The sequence below is a fragment of the Ambystoma mexicanum genome, chromosome 6q, assembly GCF_040938575.1.
Source record: "Ambystoma mexicanum isolate Mex_15411 chromosome 6q, UKY_AmexF1_1, whole genome shotgun sequence".
In the NCBI taxonomy this organism is placed as follows: domain Eukaryota; kingdom Metazoa; phylum Chordata; class Amphibia; order Caudata; family Ambystomatidae; genus Ambystoma; species Ambystoma mexicanum.
Window position 1 is genome coordinate 1,510,319,048 of NC_090937.1, and position 21,822 is coordinate 1,510,340,869.

At 41.4% G+C, this 21,822-nt stretch overlaps 1 protein-coding gene across 2 annotated transcripts in view; it reads right to left on the bottom strand.

The window, feature by feature from the left end:
• LOC138516807 (catenin alpha-2) overlaps window positions 1–21,822 on the bottom strand; it is a 3,575,147-nt gene that overhangs the window by 171,396 nt on the left and 3,381,929 nt on the right. The window contains exon 18 of one of the 2 annotated variants that reach the window (XM_069632215.1): window positions 5,811–5,957. The exons of the other annotated variant lie outside the window; for it this stretch is intronic. Coding sequence (XP_069488316.1) covers window positions 5,811–5,957 — 147 coding nt within the window. The remainder of the gene's footprint in view (window positions 1–5,810; window positions 5,958–21,822) is intronic. 2 annotated transcript variants of the gene reach the window in all.

Below are 21,822 nucleotides of genomic sequence, written 5' to 3' on the forward strand. Positions count from 1 at the left end.
TGCTTGCTCTCTGGAAGTTGACTAATATCTGGCGAGGTTGAGGATGTGGCCACTGATACCTTCACAAGTGTTTTGGGGAGTAGGAACACTTTTTCTGTAATTCAGTAGTATTTAAAATACAACCCTTTGTTAGGCCTGACACAAGGGCCTGTATTATCGAGTTGAATTGTCTTTGTCCAGTTCAGAGATGAAAGCTCTTTATCCTCCTTGGTGACTTTTTGCACAAGTCAATCTTCATTTATTTAAACCCTTACTCACGTATACTCCTAATACCTCAATAGTTTTGTGCGGTACTCTATAGTTCTCTGCTTGTCCTGATTCCTGTTCTACCTTTTATTAGTTAGCATATTAAACTACCGGACAAGTCTTGCTTTCACAATACATTAGGCCTCATTAAACCGGACCGGCATACTTATAATGAGCCCCGCCAGGTCGGACATGACGGGCGGAACGGCAACCGCCCGCAGACATGGATGGTAGCACCGGCACCATTCATGAATGGTGCCGGTGCTACCGTCCTCACCATTCCCCTTGAGTCCAATGGGACTCAAATGGGAATCGGGAGTCATTTTTTTCCGCTTCCCAGCAATGAGGATTTACCAGGACCGCAGGGTCTTTCATGCCCTGATAAATCCCCAATGCTGGGTGCTGGAAATAAAATGACTCCAGCAGCAGCCGTGCCGTTTCTACCGGCACGGCTACCGGCCGAGTCATAATGAGGCCCATTGAGTTTTTCCGCAACGTACCATACAACCTTGTTGACCTTCAAACTATTTGCTCATGTAATTGTCTTAGATATCCCAGTGGTGATGATCAATGTTCCCTCTAAGCTGTGCGCATGTGCGCTTGCCCAACTTCCTTTTGGGTGCCGCTCAGAAGATTTTTAGCAGCGCACAAAGACAATTCTCACCTATTCAAAAGGATTTAATAAGGCACAAGCCACAGCAATTACCTAAAATGTTCTTTTTCTTAAAATAAGCAACTAGTTTTGATATTCTGCTAATTTGCATTATGCTACTATGCACCTAAATCCCTAAAAGCAAAATACAACACAAGAGGTTACAAACTAATATGAACTGGCTCCATGAACAGAAGAATCTAACCAAGATGTGCCTGCACACATTAACCAAAAATGTTCCCTCCCCACCCATGACTCCTAAACCTGACTCTACCACACTTTTACCTTGTGGCTCTAACGTCTGCCCCAGAGTACATTAGGATACTACCGGACAACCTTGACTCTTCCTCTCTTGGCTCTGCGAAAGGTTAGCAGACGTGTACCTATATCCACTTGTTTTATTCTTGTTGTAACATGAATAACGTTCATGCGCCAGAATTTCTGTTACTCATTGTGCCTTACCAAAAGCGTCACCTACACTATATAATCGTACTACCAGCTCAAATATCGGATACTGACTTAAGTAAGCAGGCTATTTGGATGTGTAATCAAATTCCATACTTTCTCTTCTTTGTACAAATGTCTTGCAAGTGATTTGAAGCGGCCCCCTTGTAAGTTAACACATTATAAAACTCAAATATTAATTTGCCCTCTAAAGATTTTGAAAAAACAAATGTGATGCTCAGGATCTCCTACTTTAGCTTTGCTAACATCACCCTATAAGTGGAGAGCAACATTACAATATCATTTACTTAGCCTACAAGGGATAATGGGTATGGACTATGCCTGGGATTACTCATCCATAGTATTAGCGCTCCGGATATTGAGACAGGAGAATGCTTTTCACACAATCTGCATCGTTTCCAAGTGTTCAGAGTTCCTTTGGGCATAGATCTTCACACATTACATGGTAACTAGTTTCTATACAAAAACAGTTTCACTGGCACTTGTGTAATCCTGCACAATGATTTAAGTGTGGGGTATTTTGCAAACAATCTTTTATGAACTGCAAAAGAATTGTGTACATGCAGAGTCATGACATTCTTAAAATGCACCTCATATGTTGAGGCATTTAAATATGCCTTGCTTGCAAAATATTGTGGGTCTGCAAATATCCCAGTGAGTGTTTACTGCTACAATCCCTCACTTGTTACAGTGCTCTATCAACTAGTATTAGCGGCTGGCACAGGGGCCGGGGAAGGGTATGGGTGGAAACATCATTCCTTGTAGGTTATGAACGAAGCAACACATTTCAAAGACCAAGTCAAACGCTTTGGTAGTACACTGAAGGTAATGTGTAGCGTGTTTGCTAAAGGATAGGAAATTCTAGTACCCATCTAGACAACAGCACCTTCTTTTTCTTTCTATGCTCAGCTGCTGAGGGCTTTTCAATATAACCATGTGTTCTGTGTGTGCAGTCTCTAGCACCTCCATGCATTTTATGTAACCGATCACAAATACTTAAAAGGCATATACGTGTGATTTTCTTCAACAGGGCTCCATAATACACCTCAGTAAGGCTCTTGTTTAATTTTATCTAGGCTGTGGTGCGGAAGAGTGGGCAAAACTATACACTTTACTATGTGCCCTGTTATTTCACACCCTATGTCAGGGGTACAAGCAGGGCTCTAACCAGATTTTGCTCCCTACTTGGAGTCAAATGATTTTTCAGGGAGTAAAAAAGGAGTTAGCTTTACCAATAGGGATACTTTGTGCTTTTAAAAGATGTTCTTTCCCCATAAATTCCTTTTGAGATTGTGCATTAATATTATTAGAGCTCCTTCCTTCCTATGCCACTGCTCTACTGGTCACTAATTCGAAAACATATCAGTGGAGCTTTGTGGGTTGAAGCAATGATATGTTCATTGTTTCTCGCTTTCGTTACGCAGATTTTCTTTTTTTTAGGGAGTAAAAATGCATGGTGCATAGGTCTCTTAGCTCTAAGGCTGGTGTTATTACTACCCACAGGAGAACGTAATGTGGATAGTAAGCAGAGGCACAGGAATTTTGGATCATCATATTCTAAGGTGGAGTTATTCTGATGCAATTATCATCCTTACACAAATTCTTAGAAGCATGTTCTCCTGGACCTTGTATTACTTCATTAAAGTGGCACTTGAACTCCTTTCTGCATGTTTTTGCCATATTGCTTTTAATGGCCATTAATCCATCCGTAAATGTATTCTGTCTGAGTTTCTTGACAGCCACATCAGTTACGAGAGATATTTGCGAGCCCCAAATGCCATGGACGTCGTTCACAGCAGTAACAGGCTGACGGGCCAGCCTATTCAAGGAGTGTAACCCACCTACCCCAACCCACCATCGAGATCCAACCTACCTAACGATCAATGAACAATAACGCATCAGCCTTGATAAACACCCCTTGGGTCGAAACGCGTGTCGGCTGACCACAAGATTAGCGCATCAAGAATGAAATTCCTTTAAAAAAAAAAAATAAGAATACAAAGAAACATTTCTTTAAGAATAAATATTGTTCGCACAAGCTATCTGGGAGCACAACTAAGAGATATTTGTGTTTTGTAATACAAATGAGTGATTTTCCAAAACATACAGGGCCTCATTAATACTTGGGACGGTATCCCAGCGTAAATCTGTCAGAATACCACCCAAACAAATTACTGTTAACGCCACTTTGTCCGAAGGAATTTCCGCCGGATTGCAACTGGTGGTGGCGGTGTAATTCCCCATTCATATAGAGTCCATATTGAGTCCATTGGACTAAATGTGGCTTTTTGGCGGAATTACCGGAGTGGAAAGTCCACCGATTTCAGCGTTGAGTTGGAGGATTTACCTCCCGGATTTTTCTGGAGGCAAATCTTCCACTCCAGGCCCGAAATCGTAAGTTGGTGTAGTGATAAAGTTGGCGGTAATGGAGTTACCACCAACTTTACCACTTACCACCAAACTTGTATCGAGGCTGACATTTTTCCCTGCGCAGAAGTACGCAGAGGTACTGTGACAGATATTGAAGTCTTGGACTGGTTGATGAGTTTTCTGTTTAATCACATAGTACATATTTTATTTTAGTCTATGTGTTTTGAAAGTGTTTTAAGATTTTTAAAGAATTACAGTGGCTGGGAAGAGGAAATTCCTTTCCAAACTCTCTTCTGCGACGGTAACTCACAAAGTGGCTTAACTCATTGGTCAGTTGGACACATGGAAAATAATGTGCGCACAACAGCCAACCGGTTGCGCACATAGCGAAAAATAATTAGAGGGAACATTGGTGATGATACCTGTTGAATAATCCAAAATGTCTAAAAGACCTCTTCATCATTATTACAAAAAATAGGTTTAGTGGATTAAAGAAGGACAACTTTGTCTAACTTGCACAAAATGTTACATCTCTGAGTAAAAGTCAATACAGCGCGTTGATGATAATGCGCGCCGTTAGGCGGTGATCATGAAATGCTTTGCATCACATCTGAATGGTTCTTTTACTAATGGATTGCCTTTCGACTTTCCAGGAGACCTTCCTTCATCGATCAGCCTGGAAAGCATCGCAGGGAAAAGTCGCCGTGGCGCTCGTTTTTTACACTGACGGGCATTATATGCGCTTCTGCTTTTTAGTACCTTTCATCGTGAACTGACAAAGACGCATTTCCGGGAGGCAAAGGGCTCTGGAGTGACAAGGAGTGCTAAGGATGCTGGGCACCCCGAGGCTGGCACCTTCACATGGCCTCTCTCTTGCCCTTTTGTACAATATCTTCGCACTTTGGCGTTTTAATAGGTACCCAGGAGGCAGGACATGATGAACAGGCAGAACTATGCCGTCCATCTTGTCTCTCCAAAATGCTGAGGACTAGGAAACACTGCACCCGTGGCCAAGCTCAACGTCTTGCAGGAGTTTACACGCTGCATCTCAATGCAGACCTCGAATAAAATGGCGCTAGTACACAGAACATGCCATATATCTATCATCCAAACACTAAAAGGAAGGAACATTCCCAAATAATCCAGAAAGAGCAGAAAACAAACACATCCTGAGGAAGAACAATTTAAGATTGTTGTGTTTAATTGCGTTTCGGTTTTATTTTTCTCTGTCGAAGCTAACTAGTACAAGGGAGTATTCCACGTGACAGTGGACATTTGCACTTTCTCTTGCGTTGGCGTTTCTGCCTCACACAAAAATCATGCTTTTACTACGTAGGTCAAATATCGTCACACAGGCTACACATTTAATGGGAAGAATTAAACATGTAACTTATTTATTTATTTGAACATTTATATAGCACGCAAAACCCAGAGGTATCTAGGCGCATACATTTAAGAAGTTGGTTATATATAATTCAACTTTTCATCATTGATTTGATTGCAGACATAACATACAGTACATTAGTCATGCAAGAGCAAACATTATCATACATTTTTTCGAGATTATAAATTTAACACATATTTACAAGCCCTAATGTGTTACTTGACTTGCCGAAACAATGTCTTTCTGCCTGTGGAGTCCTATGCTAGAAGAGGATTCCTGAGCTCAGAGAGACTTAGTGAAATTTACTTCACAAGTGAAACATGTCACCCAACATGCTCTGCCACATTCATGTAAAATAGTTTGCTGTACATTTTAGAAACACAATTTAGTTTGCACCACTCTCTGAACTGTATGAAGTCAGAACCTGTATTGTTAAGGGAACATAATTATGGCGACTGAATAATCCTAAGTATTGTTATTGTATAACAGGAGGAATGGCAACATTACCATAATTGCAAACAAACACACCATACATAATTCCAAATATTGAGAGATTGTTGGTTATTATGTTACTATGGCCAGGGTCTTCCCCCAAAAAATGATGATATTAGCAATGTTGAGACAGACCTCACAGAGAGAAAATATATGGATCTTTTCATACATGGCAATAGAGGTATGGAAGATCTTACTCACCATGGTGGAGTCTCGGCTTCCATTCCCAAAAAGAACTCCCTCGGCACAGGTAGGCAGCAGGTCCAGTGAAAGTTGACTATCCCTGCCTCCAGCTATGACATCACCTGCTACCTCATAAAAGGTAGTGAAAGTGCTCTGCACTCCAGTCTGATTTCCGAAAGATACAGAAAAGAGAAAGAGTGAGAGGGCAGGAGAGAGAATTTGACCCTTGTTTAGAAGGAGATAGAGAATCAGATCTGTGGTAAAGTAATGATACTTGGAAAAGGAAACCACCCTGGCTGTTGTTCCAGTAGAGCAGTTGCACATGGTTCCGACTGCATCCAGTTGTGACACATGGGTTTTTTAAACATTGTACTACGTGGCCTTCCTTAGGGGAGACTTCCCACCCACCTAGACAGACAGTAACTAACAGGTTGAATGAAAAGAAGTTTGAGTGGCTTTACAACATGTAATCACAACCATTTACTAATTTGAAGTCTGTAAGTGGTGGTGTGGTGTCACCCCTAGTGGAGGGTGCAACTGCTGGAGGGTTTGGGGTTCCCTAGCTAAAAGCCACTCTACGATTAAGGGGATGCTCTCCCTGCTCTGCGGGGTCTGTGATGCTGACGTCACAATCAGGGTGGAATCTGGGACTAGTCACCAAATGTGAGTGGGAGGTGTCAGATTGAGGCTCTCACCTCCTAAAGCATTGCACTAATACCGTTGGGTTTCTATAATGGGCAGTGCCAACAACCTGGTGGGACTCCCACCGACTGGCATGCATCCTATACTTAACATTCATGTAATGCAGCATGACATGGCAGGTGGCAAGACAAAGGAAAGGAAATTGGCTGGCCAGAATAGTGTTTTTTTTTTTGTTTTTGTTTTTAAACAAGGTAACCTATTACTATCCCTGGAGTAATCAAATGTATGTGCCAAAAGCCATATGTCAGCAACTGGATCCAGTAGAACCATTTGTAACAGTTCAACTAGACATTCCACCATGGAGCAAATCATCCAAGAGGAGGGTCTCAACTTCCTGTTCCACAGCCTCAATCCCTCATCACAGCTTTGTATATTAACACACAGATAATCGGGCAATTAAAATGGTGCTATACAATTATACGTTTTGGAACATAAACACGTTAATAATGTATTGGAAGATCTGTAGCACGTAGCTGCCCCATGGGTAAACATTTTGCAGTACAATATCAGACAGATTGGCCTGGGCAGAGCATCAGCCAAGACAAGTGTCCCCCTTTCGACAGATGTCAGACCTGAGGACAGAGCACTTTCACCTGTTATCAGGTAGTAGGTGATGTCTTTGCTTATGGCAGGTCCTGCCAACTGCCCCACAGACTGTTGGGGATGTAACCCAAAGACGCTTTAAAACACATGGGGCATCGCCTTCAAAGCCAGAATTGCACATGTATAAGTCTTAAGAGGGCTTGAAGTTATGGAAATGAAATGCAGGTGACAAAGTACCACAATGTGCATCTATCACAGCTTATTGTGTGGACCAAAGTATTCAACAGTATTCTCAGTCATAAATCTCCCTATGAAGTGACACTTTAATTGCTAAATAATCATTGACATTAGTTACATAGCATGCCTGTAAGGATTGCCAACCCACAATACAGATATTATACAATTAGAGAGATCGTCTTCTCGAAACATATGGGACCTGATTCACAAAGCATATTTCAATGGAATCTCGTTGAAAAAGGCTTTGGCAATCAGGCCCAGGATCTTCATGCAATTAAACATTGATACCAGTGCAGTGAGATTTTGCTCTACATTTGAACTGGGACAAGATTGCAAAGATACAACAATAAAGGTTCACCTTTGACATGTCTGCATTGATAAAACAGTGGTGTACAATTGTGCTGTGTTAGTTACAAGTGTATGTAATACCAGTGGTCTGCTGTTTTTGTGTGCAAAAGAAAAAAGAGCACTGCAAGCAAATTGAGAACTTTATTGGGTGTAAGGAGACAGACACCCAACGGTGCCTTATTCACATTATATATGACTGTAACAGTCTCACCGTCATGAAACTATGACGTTCATGTGTTAGACACCCATGCATTTGTTGGCTTGAAAGCATGACCACAATTCCAATCAAAGATATGTCCAAGAGACCATTGCTCTTTACTGCCTCTTTAATATTGTTTCTTTTGAAATACTGATATATTCATTTTTGTATATTCTTCCGATGATGCTGTTTTGCCTTCTTACATCTTCCTTATTCGAATAACTGTTGATTAAAGTACCTCTGGAGATGTTCAAGTAGATAGCGTGCTTCATGTTACAAAATATCACTTCCTCTAATAAGGTAATAAAGTAATTCAATTTTGAATCAAATTTTATCTTGAAATGTAGACACGTTTGGGGGACTTCCAAGGTTGGAGCAATTAACTTAATTGCATGCAAAATAAAATACAATAATTAAAGTGATTCAATTTCAGGGCCTGCAAAATAATGTTGCCCAACTGGGAATCAGTGTTCCTGTATTTGCCCATATAACGCCTATTCGTCCGAACTGTTTTAGGCCCACATTGTGTTCAGCATGGATATATTAACACATAAATCTATATTTTACACCTAAATGTCCCATTAGGTTCCCATACAGATCAAAAGATATTGCCCCAATAGAACTTTCATATCGACTCATACGCCCAGCTTTATAAGGCTATATCACAAGCTGAAATCGCAGGTTGGAAAACCATCTGGGTTCAAGGACTGCTTGTTTTGGAACAGTTTTCAATATTGACTTCAATGCCAGACAAACCGTCAGAGTTTGAAAAAACAGAAAAACCCTGTTTTCATACATTTTTGATGAAGATTGTTTCTTTATACTACGGCTCGTGACCAATGTTCCCTCTAATTATTTTTCGCTATGTGCGCAACCGGTTGGCTGTTGTGCGCACATTATTTTCCATGTGTCCAACTGACCAATGAGTTAAGCCACTTTGTGAGTTACCGTCGCAGAAGAGAGTTTGGAAAGGAATTTCCTCTTCCCAGCCACTGTAATTCTTTAAAAATCTTAAAACACTTTCAAAACACATAGACTAAAATAAAATATGTACTATGTGATTAAACAGAAAACTCATCAACCAGTCCAAGACTTCAATATCTGTCACAGTACCTCTGCGTACTTCTGCGCAGGGAAAAATGTCAGCCTCGATACAAGTTTGGTGGTAAGTGGTAAAGTTGGTGGTAACTCCATTACCGCCAACTTTATCACTACACCAACTTACGATTTCGGGCCTGGAGTGGAAGATTTGCCTCCAGAAAAATCCGGGAGGTAAATCCTCCAACTCAACGCTGAAATCGGTGGACTTTCCACTCCGGTAATTCCGCCAAAAAGCCACATTTAGTCCAATGGACTCAATATGGACTCTATATGAATGGGGAATTACACCGCCACCACCAGTTGCAATCCGGCGGAAATTCCTTCGGACAAAGTGGCGTTAACAGTAATTTGTTTGGGTGGTATTCTGACAGATTTACGCTGGGATACCGTCCCAAGTATTAATGAGGCCCTGTATGTTTTGGAAAATCACTCATTTGTATTACAAAACACAAATATCTCTTAGTTGTGCTCCCAGATAGCTTGTGCGAACAATATTTATTCTTAAAGAAATGTTTCTTTGTATTCTTATTTTTTTTTTTTAAAGGAATTTCATTCTTGATGCGCTAATCTTGTGGTCAGCCGACACGCGTTTCGACCCAAGGGGTGTTTATCAAGGCTGATGCGTTATTGTTCATTGATCGTTAGGTAGGTTGGATCTCGATGGTGGGTTGGGGTAGGTGGGTTACACTCCTTGAATAGGCTGGCCCGTCAGCCTGTTACTGCTGTGAACGACGTCCATGGCATTTGGGGCTCGCAAATATCTCTCGTAACTGATGTGGCTGTCAAGAAACTCAGACAGAATACATTTACGGATGGATTAATGGCCATTAAAAGCAATATGGCAAAAACATGCAGAAAGGAGTTCAAGTGCCACTTTAATGAAGTAATACAAGGTCCAGGAGAACATGCTTCTAAGAATTTGTGTAAGGATGATAATTGCATCAGAATAACTCCACCTTAGAATATGATGATCCAAAATTCCTGTGCCTCTGCTTACTATCCACATTACGTTCTCCTGTGGGTAGTAATAACACCAGCCTTAGAGCTAAGAGACCTATGCACCATGCATTTTTACTCCCTAAAAAAAAGAAAATCTGCGTAACGAAAGCGAGAAACAATGAACATATCATTGCTTCAACCCACAAAGCTCCACTGATATGTTTTCGAATTAGTGACCAGTAGAGCAGTGGCATAGGAAGGAAGGAGCTCTAATAATATTAATGCACAATCTCAAAAGGAATTTATGGGGAAAGAACATCTTTTAAAAGCACAAAGAAGTATCCCTATTGGTAAAGCTAACTCCTTTTTTACTCCCTGAAAAATCATTTGACTCCAAGTAGGGAGCAAAATCTGGTTAGAGCCCTGCTTGTACCCCTGACATAGGGTGTGAAATAACAGGGCACATAGTAAAGTGTATAGTTTTGCCCACTCTTCCGCACCACAGCCTAGATAAAATTAAACAAGAGCCTTACTGAGGTGTATTATGGAGCCCTGTTGAAGAAAATCACACGTATATGCCTTTTAAGTATTTGTGATCGGTTACATAAAATGCATGGAGGTGCTAGAGACTGCACACACAGAACACATGGTTATATTGAAAAGCCCTCAGCAGCTGAGCATAGAAAGAAAAAGAAGGTGCTGTTGTCTAGATGGGTACTAGAATTTCCTATCCTTTAGCAAACACGCTACACATTACCTTCAGTGTACTACCAAAGCGTTTGACTTGGTCTTTGAAATGTGTTGCTTCGTTCATAACCTACAAGGAATGATGTTTCCACCCATACCCTTCCCCGGCCCCTGTGCCAGCCGCTAATACTAGTTGATAGAGCACTGTAACAAGTGAGGGATTGTAGCAGTAAACACTCACTGGGATATTTGCAGACCCACAATATTTTGCAAGCAAGGCATATTTAAATGCCTCAACATATGAGGTGCATTTTAAGAATGTCATGACTCTGCATGTACACAATTCTTTTGCAGTTCATAAAAGATTGTTTGCAAAATACCCCACACTTAAATCATTGTGCAGGATTACACAAGTGCCAGTGAAACTGTTTTTGTATAGAAACTAGTTACCATGTAATGTGTGAAGATCTATGCCCAAAGGAACTCTGAACACTTGGAAACGATGCAGATTGTGTGAAAAGCATTCTCCTGTCTCAATATCCGGAGCGCTAATACTATGGATGAGTAATCCCAGGCATAGTCCATACCCATTATCCCTTGTAGGCTAAGTAAGTGATATTGTAATGTTGCTCTCCACTTATAGGGTGATGTTAGCAAAGCTAAAGTAGGAGATCCTGAGCATCACATTTGTTTTTTCAAAATCTTTAGAGGGCAAATTAATATTTGAGTTTTATAATGTGTTAACTTACAAGGGGGCCGCTTCAAATCACTTGCAAGACATTTGTACAAAGAAGAGAAAGTATGGAATTTGATTACACATCCAAATAGCCTGCTTACTTAAGTCAGTATCCGATATTTGAGCTGGTAGTACGATTATATAGTGTAGGTGACGCTTTTGGTAAGGCACAATGAGTAACAGAAATTCTGGCGCATGAACGTTATTCATGTTACAACAAGAATAAAACAAGTGGATATAGGTACACGTCTGCTAACCTTTCGCAGAGCCAAGAGAGGAAGAGTCAAGGTTGTCCGGTAGTATCCTAATGTACTCTGGGGCAGACGTTAGAGCCACAAGGTAAAAGTGTGGTAGAGTCAGGTTTAGGAGTCATGGGTGGGGAGGGAACATTTTTGGTTAATGTGTGCAGGCACATCTTGGTTAGATTCTTCTGTTCATGGAGCCAGTTCATATTAGTTTGTAACCTCTTGTGTTGTATTTTGCTTTTAGGGATTTAGGTGCATAGTAGCATAATGCAAATTAGCAGAATATCAAAACTAGTTGCTTATTTTAAGAAAAAGAACATTTTAGGTAATTTCTGTGGCTTGTGCCTTATTAAATCCTTTTGAATAGGTGAGAATTGTCTTTGTGCGCTGCTAAAAATCTTCTGAGCGGCACCCAAAAGGAAGTTGGGCAAGCGCACATGCGCACAGCTTAGAGGGAACATTGCTCGTGACACCAGTTCCTTAAAACAAGCACTTTAATGCGTCTCGTCTTCTGCACTTTATGAATATACATATTTCCAATTCGAATTATTCAGCTTGATTTTGCACACTGTATTGCTTAGCAATACAAATATGTTCTTCATGGAGTTTCAGGAACGTTCACATTTGTGTAATGTGGTGTTCATTTAGATTAGCAGTCATTTGTCTGTAGATTTAGTACAGCCAATGGCAGGAAATCTGTATGTTTGTGTTTCAAGACTTTTATTATGAGATATCATACAAGATATTCAATAACCCTTAACGATATCCCAGAACAAGTGTTAATGGATATGTAGGATGTATTAGCAACGCTAATTAAGGAAGTATAGATGACTTACAATAATATCAGGCATGTGTAAATAGAAGGGTTTAGTTAGCTTTAAACAAAGAATATTTCTTTTTTTCCAAAAAGAAGAGGGGGGGGGGTGACAAAACAGTAACATAATAACAAACTAGACATATAACTGACATGACCAACAGGACGAAACACAAATAAAGGGAGGAAAAGTGATTGATTACATGGAATCTGTAAATTGATGTACATAATCGAACTCTGGGAATTAGCTGACATATCTGTCACAATTATAACTGGCCAGAGAATAGAAGAGACTTGATGAAGGTCATCTGAGCATTGTGAACATAGCAGGATAGTAGAATGCTAACATCTCCCTCTGATACATACCCTTTTTATGCTGGATACATGGAAAGAGTCATTATGAATGGGGCCAGCAGGTGACAGCATTTATCTGCCATGGAACGTCTGATTATGAAGTACAGGGCTACGGCATGACTGTCTATGCACCCAGGAGCCATGAAAAGAACAGCACTTTTACCCCTGCACATAACCTATATGTATTGAACTCATGTTTGACATTGGTGCAGCCGCATAATGCTGGCTACCCTCACGCTCTGGTCAAGATTGCCATTGTGTGAGAATAATGCACTCACAACAACTGAATTCAGGGGTCTACCAACTTTGGCGCTCTAAATGATTTGGACTACAACCTCCATCAGCTCTAGCCAATGGACAGGGATCATGTGAGACAGTGTGCAGAGCCAAACTTTTTCCTACCCCTGCCTCAAAAAGTACATTTTTGAACTGTGGTGAAGCGATGCTTGTGCATGATATCAGGTTATTCACTATTGCTTCCTCTTTTCTGAAGAATGTGAATTGTGTATATAATCCAGGCATCTCCAGGTGCACCCCCATCGGCACCCTTTCTGATATGTGCACATTTTGCCATTTATTTAGTTTCACAGTTCACTTCTGGACATGAACATATTGTTTGTTAGTTAATTAGCAATTATATGTAAACACGCCAGTCAAGGCTTCAGGGGCATAGCACACGTGAACCATGTATATATTAGAGGGACCGGATATGGCACATTTAACAATCAGCAACAGGCATCAACCAAGGAACACATGAAACACATTACACTACATCACTACATATTACAATACTAACAATGATTTCCAGATCATCAATGTAACTGAATTGTGCAATAATCATTCAAAGGTCATCGTTTAAAGCAGATGTTCGAAGCATTGAGATTTTTTTTTTTTTAAGATTAATAAAGTGAATCCATAAAGTGCCTCCTCTGCATCAACGAAAATGGCCCCTTCTTGATGTAGTTCTCGCCAATCTCTGGACTTTAACTATGATACAGTTGTTAATATCCTTCAGACACTATGACTGCCATCTGAAATCAATGCACGAAGGCTGTAAACAATTCTAATTGCATGGTTCGGGATTATTCGTGTTTCTTTTTATTGGGGCAAATCTAGGTTCATTACTCGTCCTACTTTTTTTTAGATCAAACAGTGTTATGTTTCTTTCTACCCATATATCAACTTTGAACCATTTGATGGCCTAGCTCCAATTTAGCTCAGTGAATTAAGCACTGGCCTCAGACATAAATGTAATGCTTGGTAAACAATGGTTCAAACACCAAGTGCTCACTTAGCCCCTCCTACTTGGGAATGTGATACATGCATTATTATTTACTGGAATTATGACGAAGGATATTACATTGCTTCTATTGCTTACAATCCTGCAAACGCAGCAGTACCTGCCAGGTCCTTGAGTGTAATAGTACAGTTCATATTTACCAAAATTATTCACCACATTTTTTTGGACATGATAAATCCCCCCGCCCAAGTTTTTATTTAATTTAATTTTGTATTTAGTGTATTCATTTGTATTGTGCTGCAGTCCACAGACATCAAGAAGCACATTAACACAATCAACAAAACAAAAGGAAACAGGGCACATATCAGTCAGCAGAAGAGTCTCTTGAACAAACACGACTTCAACCATTTCCTGGACCCAACAAGACCCTTTCTTGCCTCAAGTCATTGTGAATAGCATTCCATGGAAGTGCTGCTTGAACTGGCACGGAATGTCCATTCCCCCTTGCCTGTTTCGTTTGAGGACACACCCAGTGATTAGTATTGCAGGAGCGTAAGGCTCTTCTAGGTTCAGACTGCACAAAACCTTGTTTAAGATATGACTTATGTGCCAGAGAGATCACTTTGAACTGTACGATCGCAGCTACGGGAAGTCAATGTAGGTCCCCCTAGCATTTGACAAATGTTAATTTTGAAGCACTGTTAGGGAGAATTCTCTGTTTAGGCTGAATTTCCTAACCTAGTGAGTCCCCCAGCAGCTTTGCTGGATTTCTGGAGTTTTTTTCTTTTTCATCCTGCCAAGAGTGAGACTCTTTTTCTCCCACTCTTGGACATGATTTGTGGTATTTCTTTGAATGTTAATGTGTTCTATGGGCTATGGGGTCTTTTACTCCATAGGGTCTCATGTGTTTTGCTATGTGTGCTACACAGCACCCTCCGTGCCGTAACACTGGGGTGCCCTAGGTGACCCCCATCATAGACTCCATCAATGTTCCCTCTAATTATTTTTCGCTATGTGCGCAACCGGTTGGCTGTTGTGCGCACATTATTTTCCATGTGTCCAACTGACCAATGAGTTAAGCCACTTTGTGAGTTACCGTCGCAGAAGAGAGTTTGGAAAGGAATTTCCTCTTCCCAGCCACTGTAATTCTTTAAAAATCTTAAAACACTTTCAAAACACATAGACTAAAATAAAATATGTACTATGTGATTAAACAGAAAACTCATCAACCAGTCCAAGACTTCAATATCTGTCACAGTACCTCTGCGTACTTCTGCGCAGGGAAAAATGTCAGCCTCGATACAAGTTTGGTGGTAAGTGGTAAAGTTGGTGGTAACTCCATTACCGCCAACTTTATCACTACACCAACTTACGATTTCGGGCCTGGAGTGGAAGATTTGCCTCCAGAAAAATCCGGGAGGTAAATCCTCCAACTCAACGCTGAAATCGGTGGACTTTCCACTCCGGTAATTCCGCCAAAAAGCCACATTTAGTCCAATGGACTCAATATGGACTCTATATGAATGGGGAATTACACCGCCACCACCAGTTGCAATCCGGCGGAAATTCCTTCGGACAAAGTGGCGTTAACAGTAATTTGTTTGGGTGGTATTCTGACAGATTTACGCTGGGATACCGTCCCAAGTATTAATGAGGCCCTGTATGTTTTGGAAAATCACTCATTTGTATTACAAAACACAAATATCTCTTAGTTGTGCTCCCAGATAGCTTGTGCGAACAATATTTATTCTTAAAGAAATGTTTCTTTGTATTCTTATTTTTTTTTTTTAAAGGAATTTCATTCTTGATGCGCTAATCTTGTGGTCAGCCGACACGCGTTTCGACCCAAGGGGTGTTTATCAAGGCTGATGCGTTATTGTTCATTGATCGTTAGGTAGGTTGGATCTCGATGGTGGGTTGGGGTAGGTGGGTTACACTCCTTGAATAGGCTGGCCCGTCAGCCTGTTACTGCTGTGAACGACGTCCATGGCATTTGGGGCTCGCAAATATCTCTCGTAACTGATGTGGCTGTCAAGAAACTCAGACAGAATACATTTATGGATGGATTAATGGCCATTAAAAGCAATATGGCAAAAACATGCAGAAAGGAGTTCAAGTGCCACTTTAATGAAGTAATACAAGGTCCAGGAGAACATGCTTCTAAGAATTTGTGTAAGGATGATAATTGCATCAGAATAACTCCACCTTAGAATATGATGATCCAAAATTCCTGTGCCTCTGCTTACTATCCACATTACGTTCTCCTGTGGGTAGTAATAACACCAGCCTTAGAGCTAAGAGACCTATGCACCATGCATTTTTACTCCCTAAAAAAAAGAAAATCTGCGTAACGAAAGCGAGAAACAATGAACATATCATTGCTTCAACCCACAAAGCTCCACTGATATGTTTTCGAATTAGTGACCAGTAGAGCAGTGGCATAGGAAGGAAGGAGTTCTAATAATATTAATGCACAATCTCAAAAGGAATTTATGGGGAAAGAACATCTTTTAAAAGCACAAAGTATCCCTATTGGTAAAGCTAACTCCTTTTTTACTCCCTGAAAAATCATTTGACTCCAAGTAGGGAGCAAAATCTGGTTAGAGCCCTGCTTGTACCCCTGACATAGGGTGTGAAATAACAGGGCACATAGTAAAGTGTATAGTTTTGCCCACTCTTCCGCACCACAGCCTAGATAAAATTAAACAAGAGCCTTACTGAGGTGTATTATGGAGCCCTGTTGAAGAAAATCACACGTATATGCCTTTTAAGTATTTGTGATCGGTTACATAAAATGCATGGAGGTGCTAGAGACTGCACACACAGAACACATGGTTATATTGAAAAGCCCTCAGCAGCTGAGCATAGAAAGAAAAAGAAGGTGCTGTTGTCTAGATGGGTACTAGAATTTCCTATCCTTTAGCAAACACGCTACACATTACCTTCAGTGTACTACCAAAGCGTTTGACTTGGTCTTTGAAATGTGTTGCTTCGTTCATAACCTACAAGGAATGATGTTTCCACCCATACCCTTCCCCGGCCCCTGTGCCAGCCGCTAATACTAGTTGATAGAGCACTGTAACAAGTGAGGGATTGTAGCAGTAAACACTCACTGGGATATTTGCAGACCCACAATATTTTGCAAGCAAGGCATATTTAAATGCCTCAACATATGAGGTGCATTTTAAGAATGTCATGACTCTGCATGTACACAATTCTTTTGCAGTTCATAAAAGATTGTTTGCAAAATACCCCACACTTAAATCATTATGCAGGATTACACAAGTGCCAGTGAAACTGTTTTTGTATAGAAACTAGTTACCATGTAATGTGTGAAGATCTATGCCCAAAGGAACTCTGAACACTTGGAAACGATGCAGATTGTGTGAAAAGCATTCTCCTGTCTCAATATCCGGAGCGCTAATACTATGGATGAGTAATCCCAGGCATAGTCCATACCCATTATCCCTTGTAGGCTAAGTAAATGATATTGTAATGTTGCTCTCCACTTATAGGGTGATGTTAGCAAAGCTAAAGTAGGAGATCCTGAGCATCACATTTGTTTTTTCAAAATCTTTAGAGGGCAAATTAATATTTGAGTTTTATAATGTGTTAACTTACAAGGGGGCCGCTTCAAATCACTTGCAAGACATTTGTACAAAGAAGAGAAAGTATGGAATTTGATTACACATCCAAATAGCCTGCTTACTTAAGTCAGTATCCGATATTTGAGCTGGTAGTACGATTATATAGTGTAGGTGACGCTTTTGGTAAGGCACAATGAGTAACAGAAATTCTGGCGCATGAACGTTATTCATGTTACAACAAGAATAAAACAAGTGGATATAGGTACACGTCTGCTAACCTTTCGCAGAGCCAAGAGAGGAAGAGTCAAGGTTGTCCGGTAGTATCCTAATGTACTCTGGGGCAGACGTTAGAGCCACAAGGTAAAAGTGTGGTAGAGTCAGGTTTAGGAGTCATGGGTGGGGAGGGAACATTTTTGGTTAATGTGTGCAGGCACATCTTGGTTAGATTCTTCTGTTCATGGAGCCAGTTCATATTAGTTTGTAACCTCTTGTGTTGTATTTTGCTTTTAGGGATTTAGGTGCATAGTAGCATAATGCAAATTAGCAGAATATCAAAACTAGTTGCTTATTTTAAGAAAAAGAACATTTTAGGTAATTTCTGTGGCTTGTGCCTTATTAAATCCTTTTGAATAGGTGAGAATTGTCTTTGTGCGCTGCTAAAAATCTTCTGAGCGGCACCCAAAAGGAAGTTGGGCAAGCGCACATGCGCACAGCTTAGAGGGAACATTGGACTCCATACCCCGGGACTGACTACTGTATCCCAGGGCATGTAAAGTCACCATTGGCTTTACTAGACCTAAATTTACTAACAGAACTAGTACAAACCATCCTACTATGGACGTACTGGTAGGGGTAATTCGATTACCCCTGGGTCTGTTGTTTGAGGGGGCACTGTCCCGTCCCCCATCGTCGAGTTTTGGCTGGTGGCAGTGGATACTACTTTTTATATTCGACCGCGAATATATTCCTATGGGATTCTCCCATTGTTCGAGGCTAATACTTTTTCACATTAATCTCTAACATACCGCCGGTTTATTTATCTTAAATAAATTCACCGGTTGGTATTTTCTGCCAGAAAAAATGGCGTATGTGTTCGCCTCTGTAACTCCAAACCAAAGGTGAGCCCTTTGTTCCACTTTTGGCGGGCTTCTGCACAGAAGCCCTCCAGAGTGGTGCCATTCTGTCTGGGTACCACAGGAGGTGTGGGAGGGGGTTTAGGCACCCTGGACTGAGTTGCCTTGCCAACTCAAGTCGCACTCTGGTGTGATTGGCCCAAGTGGTGAGCCGCCCCGCTCACCACTTAGCATGTTTGAGTGACAGCTAGGCTGAATGAATGGGGGTTTTCTGCATAAAAGCAGGGCTTTTGGGATGGGACTTCAGAAGTCGCCACAGGACCTAAGAATCCGATGAGGGTAAAGCTAAGCCGACCTGCAAGGACGACACCTCCGGTGGAGCCCTGCTGACCTGACTCACCACTTCCCGACGACAGAGGAGATCTCCCTGCTGGAGAGTCTTCTTCCCTTGACTGGTGGGAACAACCAGTCCCTTGCTTTTTCTTCGCTTCCAGGACGTCTAGTGGTCGAATTGCCCGTGCTGAGCACACCAGCAACCGGATAGCCACTACCCCTGTACCGCGACCAAAAGGTGGTGCCTTGTGACGGAGCACTCCGCGGCTGGTCTCTTCCCTGGTGGTGCAACGATCTTCAACTTTCCTCGACGACGAGATCATCTCTTCTTCTGGCAAAGCCCCGACTTGCATCCACCACCAGGAACAACTGACCCCGCCGGAGCTGTCTCACCACTTTCAAGGTACTGTGTCCGCCTGGCTTCCCTTGAAACGGTTAGAGTGAGGTGTCTTAAATCCTTACCTTTCCACTGGGTCGCTTCCAGACCTTCTTAACTTTTGTTCTAAAACTGGTCCAACCTTTCAGTGACATTTTGCTACAAAGACTTGAAGTGCATTTCCACTGTGGTACTTTTGGGACATACCGCCTTGCCTCTCTCCGAGTGGGCCTGGCCTCTGAACTTTGTGATCTACAGTAGACCATGCCTTGCTTGTCTTGCATTTGCTTCGTAAAAGTGTTGGTACTGAGCTGGTTTCATACCCTGCCTTGTTCTCTCCCTTCCTAACGAATACTAGAGTGCCATCTAGGTTAAAACATTCACCTCTGTCTGCAAATAAGTGGTGCCGTTGAACCTAGACTTGTCGAGATATTGTTATGGGATTGATATATACTTATAGTAACTGTGATTGAAGTTGTTTGCCATATTAGTGCCTGTGTGTTTTTATAGATGTGTTTTTAAATAAATAATTATACATCTTTACACCCAAGCTCTGATCAGTGTCTGCTTGTTCTACTGTGTAAATTGCCCTATTTTGTATAACCAAATACTGCCTAACTCATCTTGAGAGAAGTCTGACTGCTCAGCCACAGCTACCAGGTATTTCTGGGTGGTGCAGACTGCTTCCAATTGGGTTTACCGCTAACTCCTGTAGTCTTAAACTTTTTGCAGTGGTCCCAGAGGGAACTGCACAGGTTTCTGCCTAACAAGCACCTGGAGTCTTTGAATAGTGTGTTTACTAGCTCCACTCAAAATTGCATTGCAGAAGTCAATCATGGGCATGAATATAGCCCTCATTAAAGTTTCACAATTTTTACTTGAGTCAAATGGTTTAATTTGACTCAACAGTTTGGGATGGTATTGCAAACTTCTCACTGCATTTTCATCGTGTAGTTCTTCCCAAAATGAAGACTCAAAATAAACACGCATTGTTTTTACTTCATTGGAGACTTCAATACTGTTGCCATCAATCTTAAAATTTGAGTACCTGGAGTCAAGCTTGGCCCTGGCCTGTGAGGAACAAAGATCATAAACTCAGTCTTTGAGCCATTTACCAACATCCAATTTGCTGACATCGAACAATTGAAAGAATCATAAACGAAGGTTACTCTATCCAAATCCTTGGAATAGTTACTGTTGGGAGGGACTCTCAGGTATTCCAGAATATGGCTGAGGGTCTGCTTTATTTCGAGGGCCTAACACCCTCCCCAGAATAAACAGAGGACTCAGCTAACGGCAAGTTAGTACTGCAGTTTATTGCAAACAAAACCAACAGAGATCAATACAAGAAAATGGGAATTCTCTGCTACATCTCAGCTATTCATGGCGTGGGGCACAGTTTTGTACATGGATGTTGTCATCACCTGGGCAATTCCCCGAAAAACCTATCCTGACAAGGGATTGGGTATCAAGCGTACTATGGGGTCTCCTATAGTAGTTAATCTACTGGTCCTGGCATGTCAGGTGCTGGCCTGTCCCGTACCCAGGAAACTATCTATTACATTGTAACAGAGTAATGGGCTTAATATTGGTTTGCACCCTTTGTCATCCACACCAGGCGTTCTAAGTTTTGATTGGTTAGAACTGTTCTCCCCAGGCCTGGGACTCAAATAATTTCTCAGGCCTCTATGCACCTCTTAAAGGTGATGTGAATGATTATGTTTCTTCCTTGTAACTTGTGTGTACCATGTTTGCCTATGAGAATGCGCTTCTCACGTTGCAACACTTTTTGCCATTTGCGTCTGAATTGCTGGGATCGGCTCTGCTTTCCCACCATGGATGACCGTCCATTGTCTCGTGTTGCTGTACCACATGCTTAGACACCACAAATGTGAGCTCTGCAGCTCACATTTATGAGGATTTATTCCACTTCTCTGCAGTTTGTCCCCTTGTTGTCTGGAGATTGGTATGTGTCCATGTAGCTCTGACCATGGCTGTGAGCCTGTCTTGCACGTCTTGCTCTCTGTGCAGCCTGAATCAGCTTTGCTCGTCTCATACTCCAGGGTGAGGCTGCTGTAATTTTCCTAAACCTTATATTGCGGTTTCTACATTGTCCATGTTATGCTAGGTTCCCTGTAGGTTAGTGATAGGTGGTGATTGGCACTACTTATGAACCATTTCAATTACTCTGTGTGCTACTCTCTCTCATCCGAATCCTTCAGCAGAGAAGACCATGTCCCAGATAAAGACCTCATGTGCAAGATATAATTTTATTTTAAAATATCCCCCAGTTTTCCTCTCACTTTAAGGGGTTAGGATATATCTGCTGTCCTCACTGTTCTTACTTCCTGTATTAGTAAAACAAGTCAGCAGACACAATGCCTGGGTATCATAGGGATGGGGGAGGAATCTAGAATTGTGATGAGGAACAGAAGGACTCAAATTAATTGGGATCACAGGTAAGAAATATAGGCATTGCCTCCTTATCCCTCTTCCAGCACTCAAGACAGCTCTTA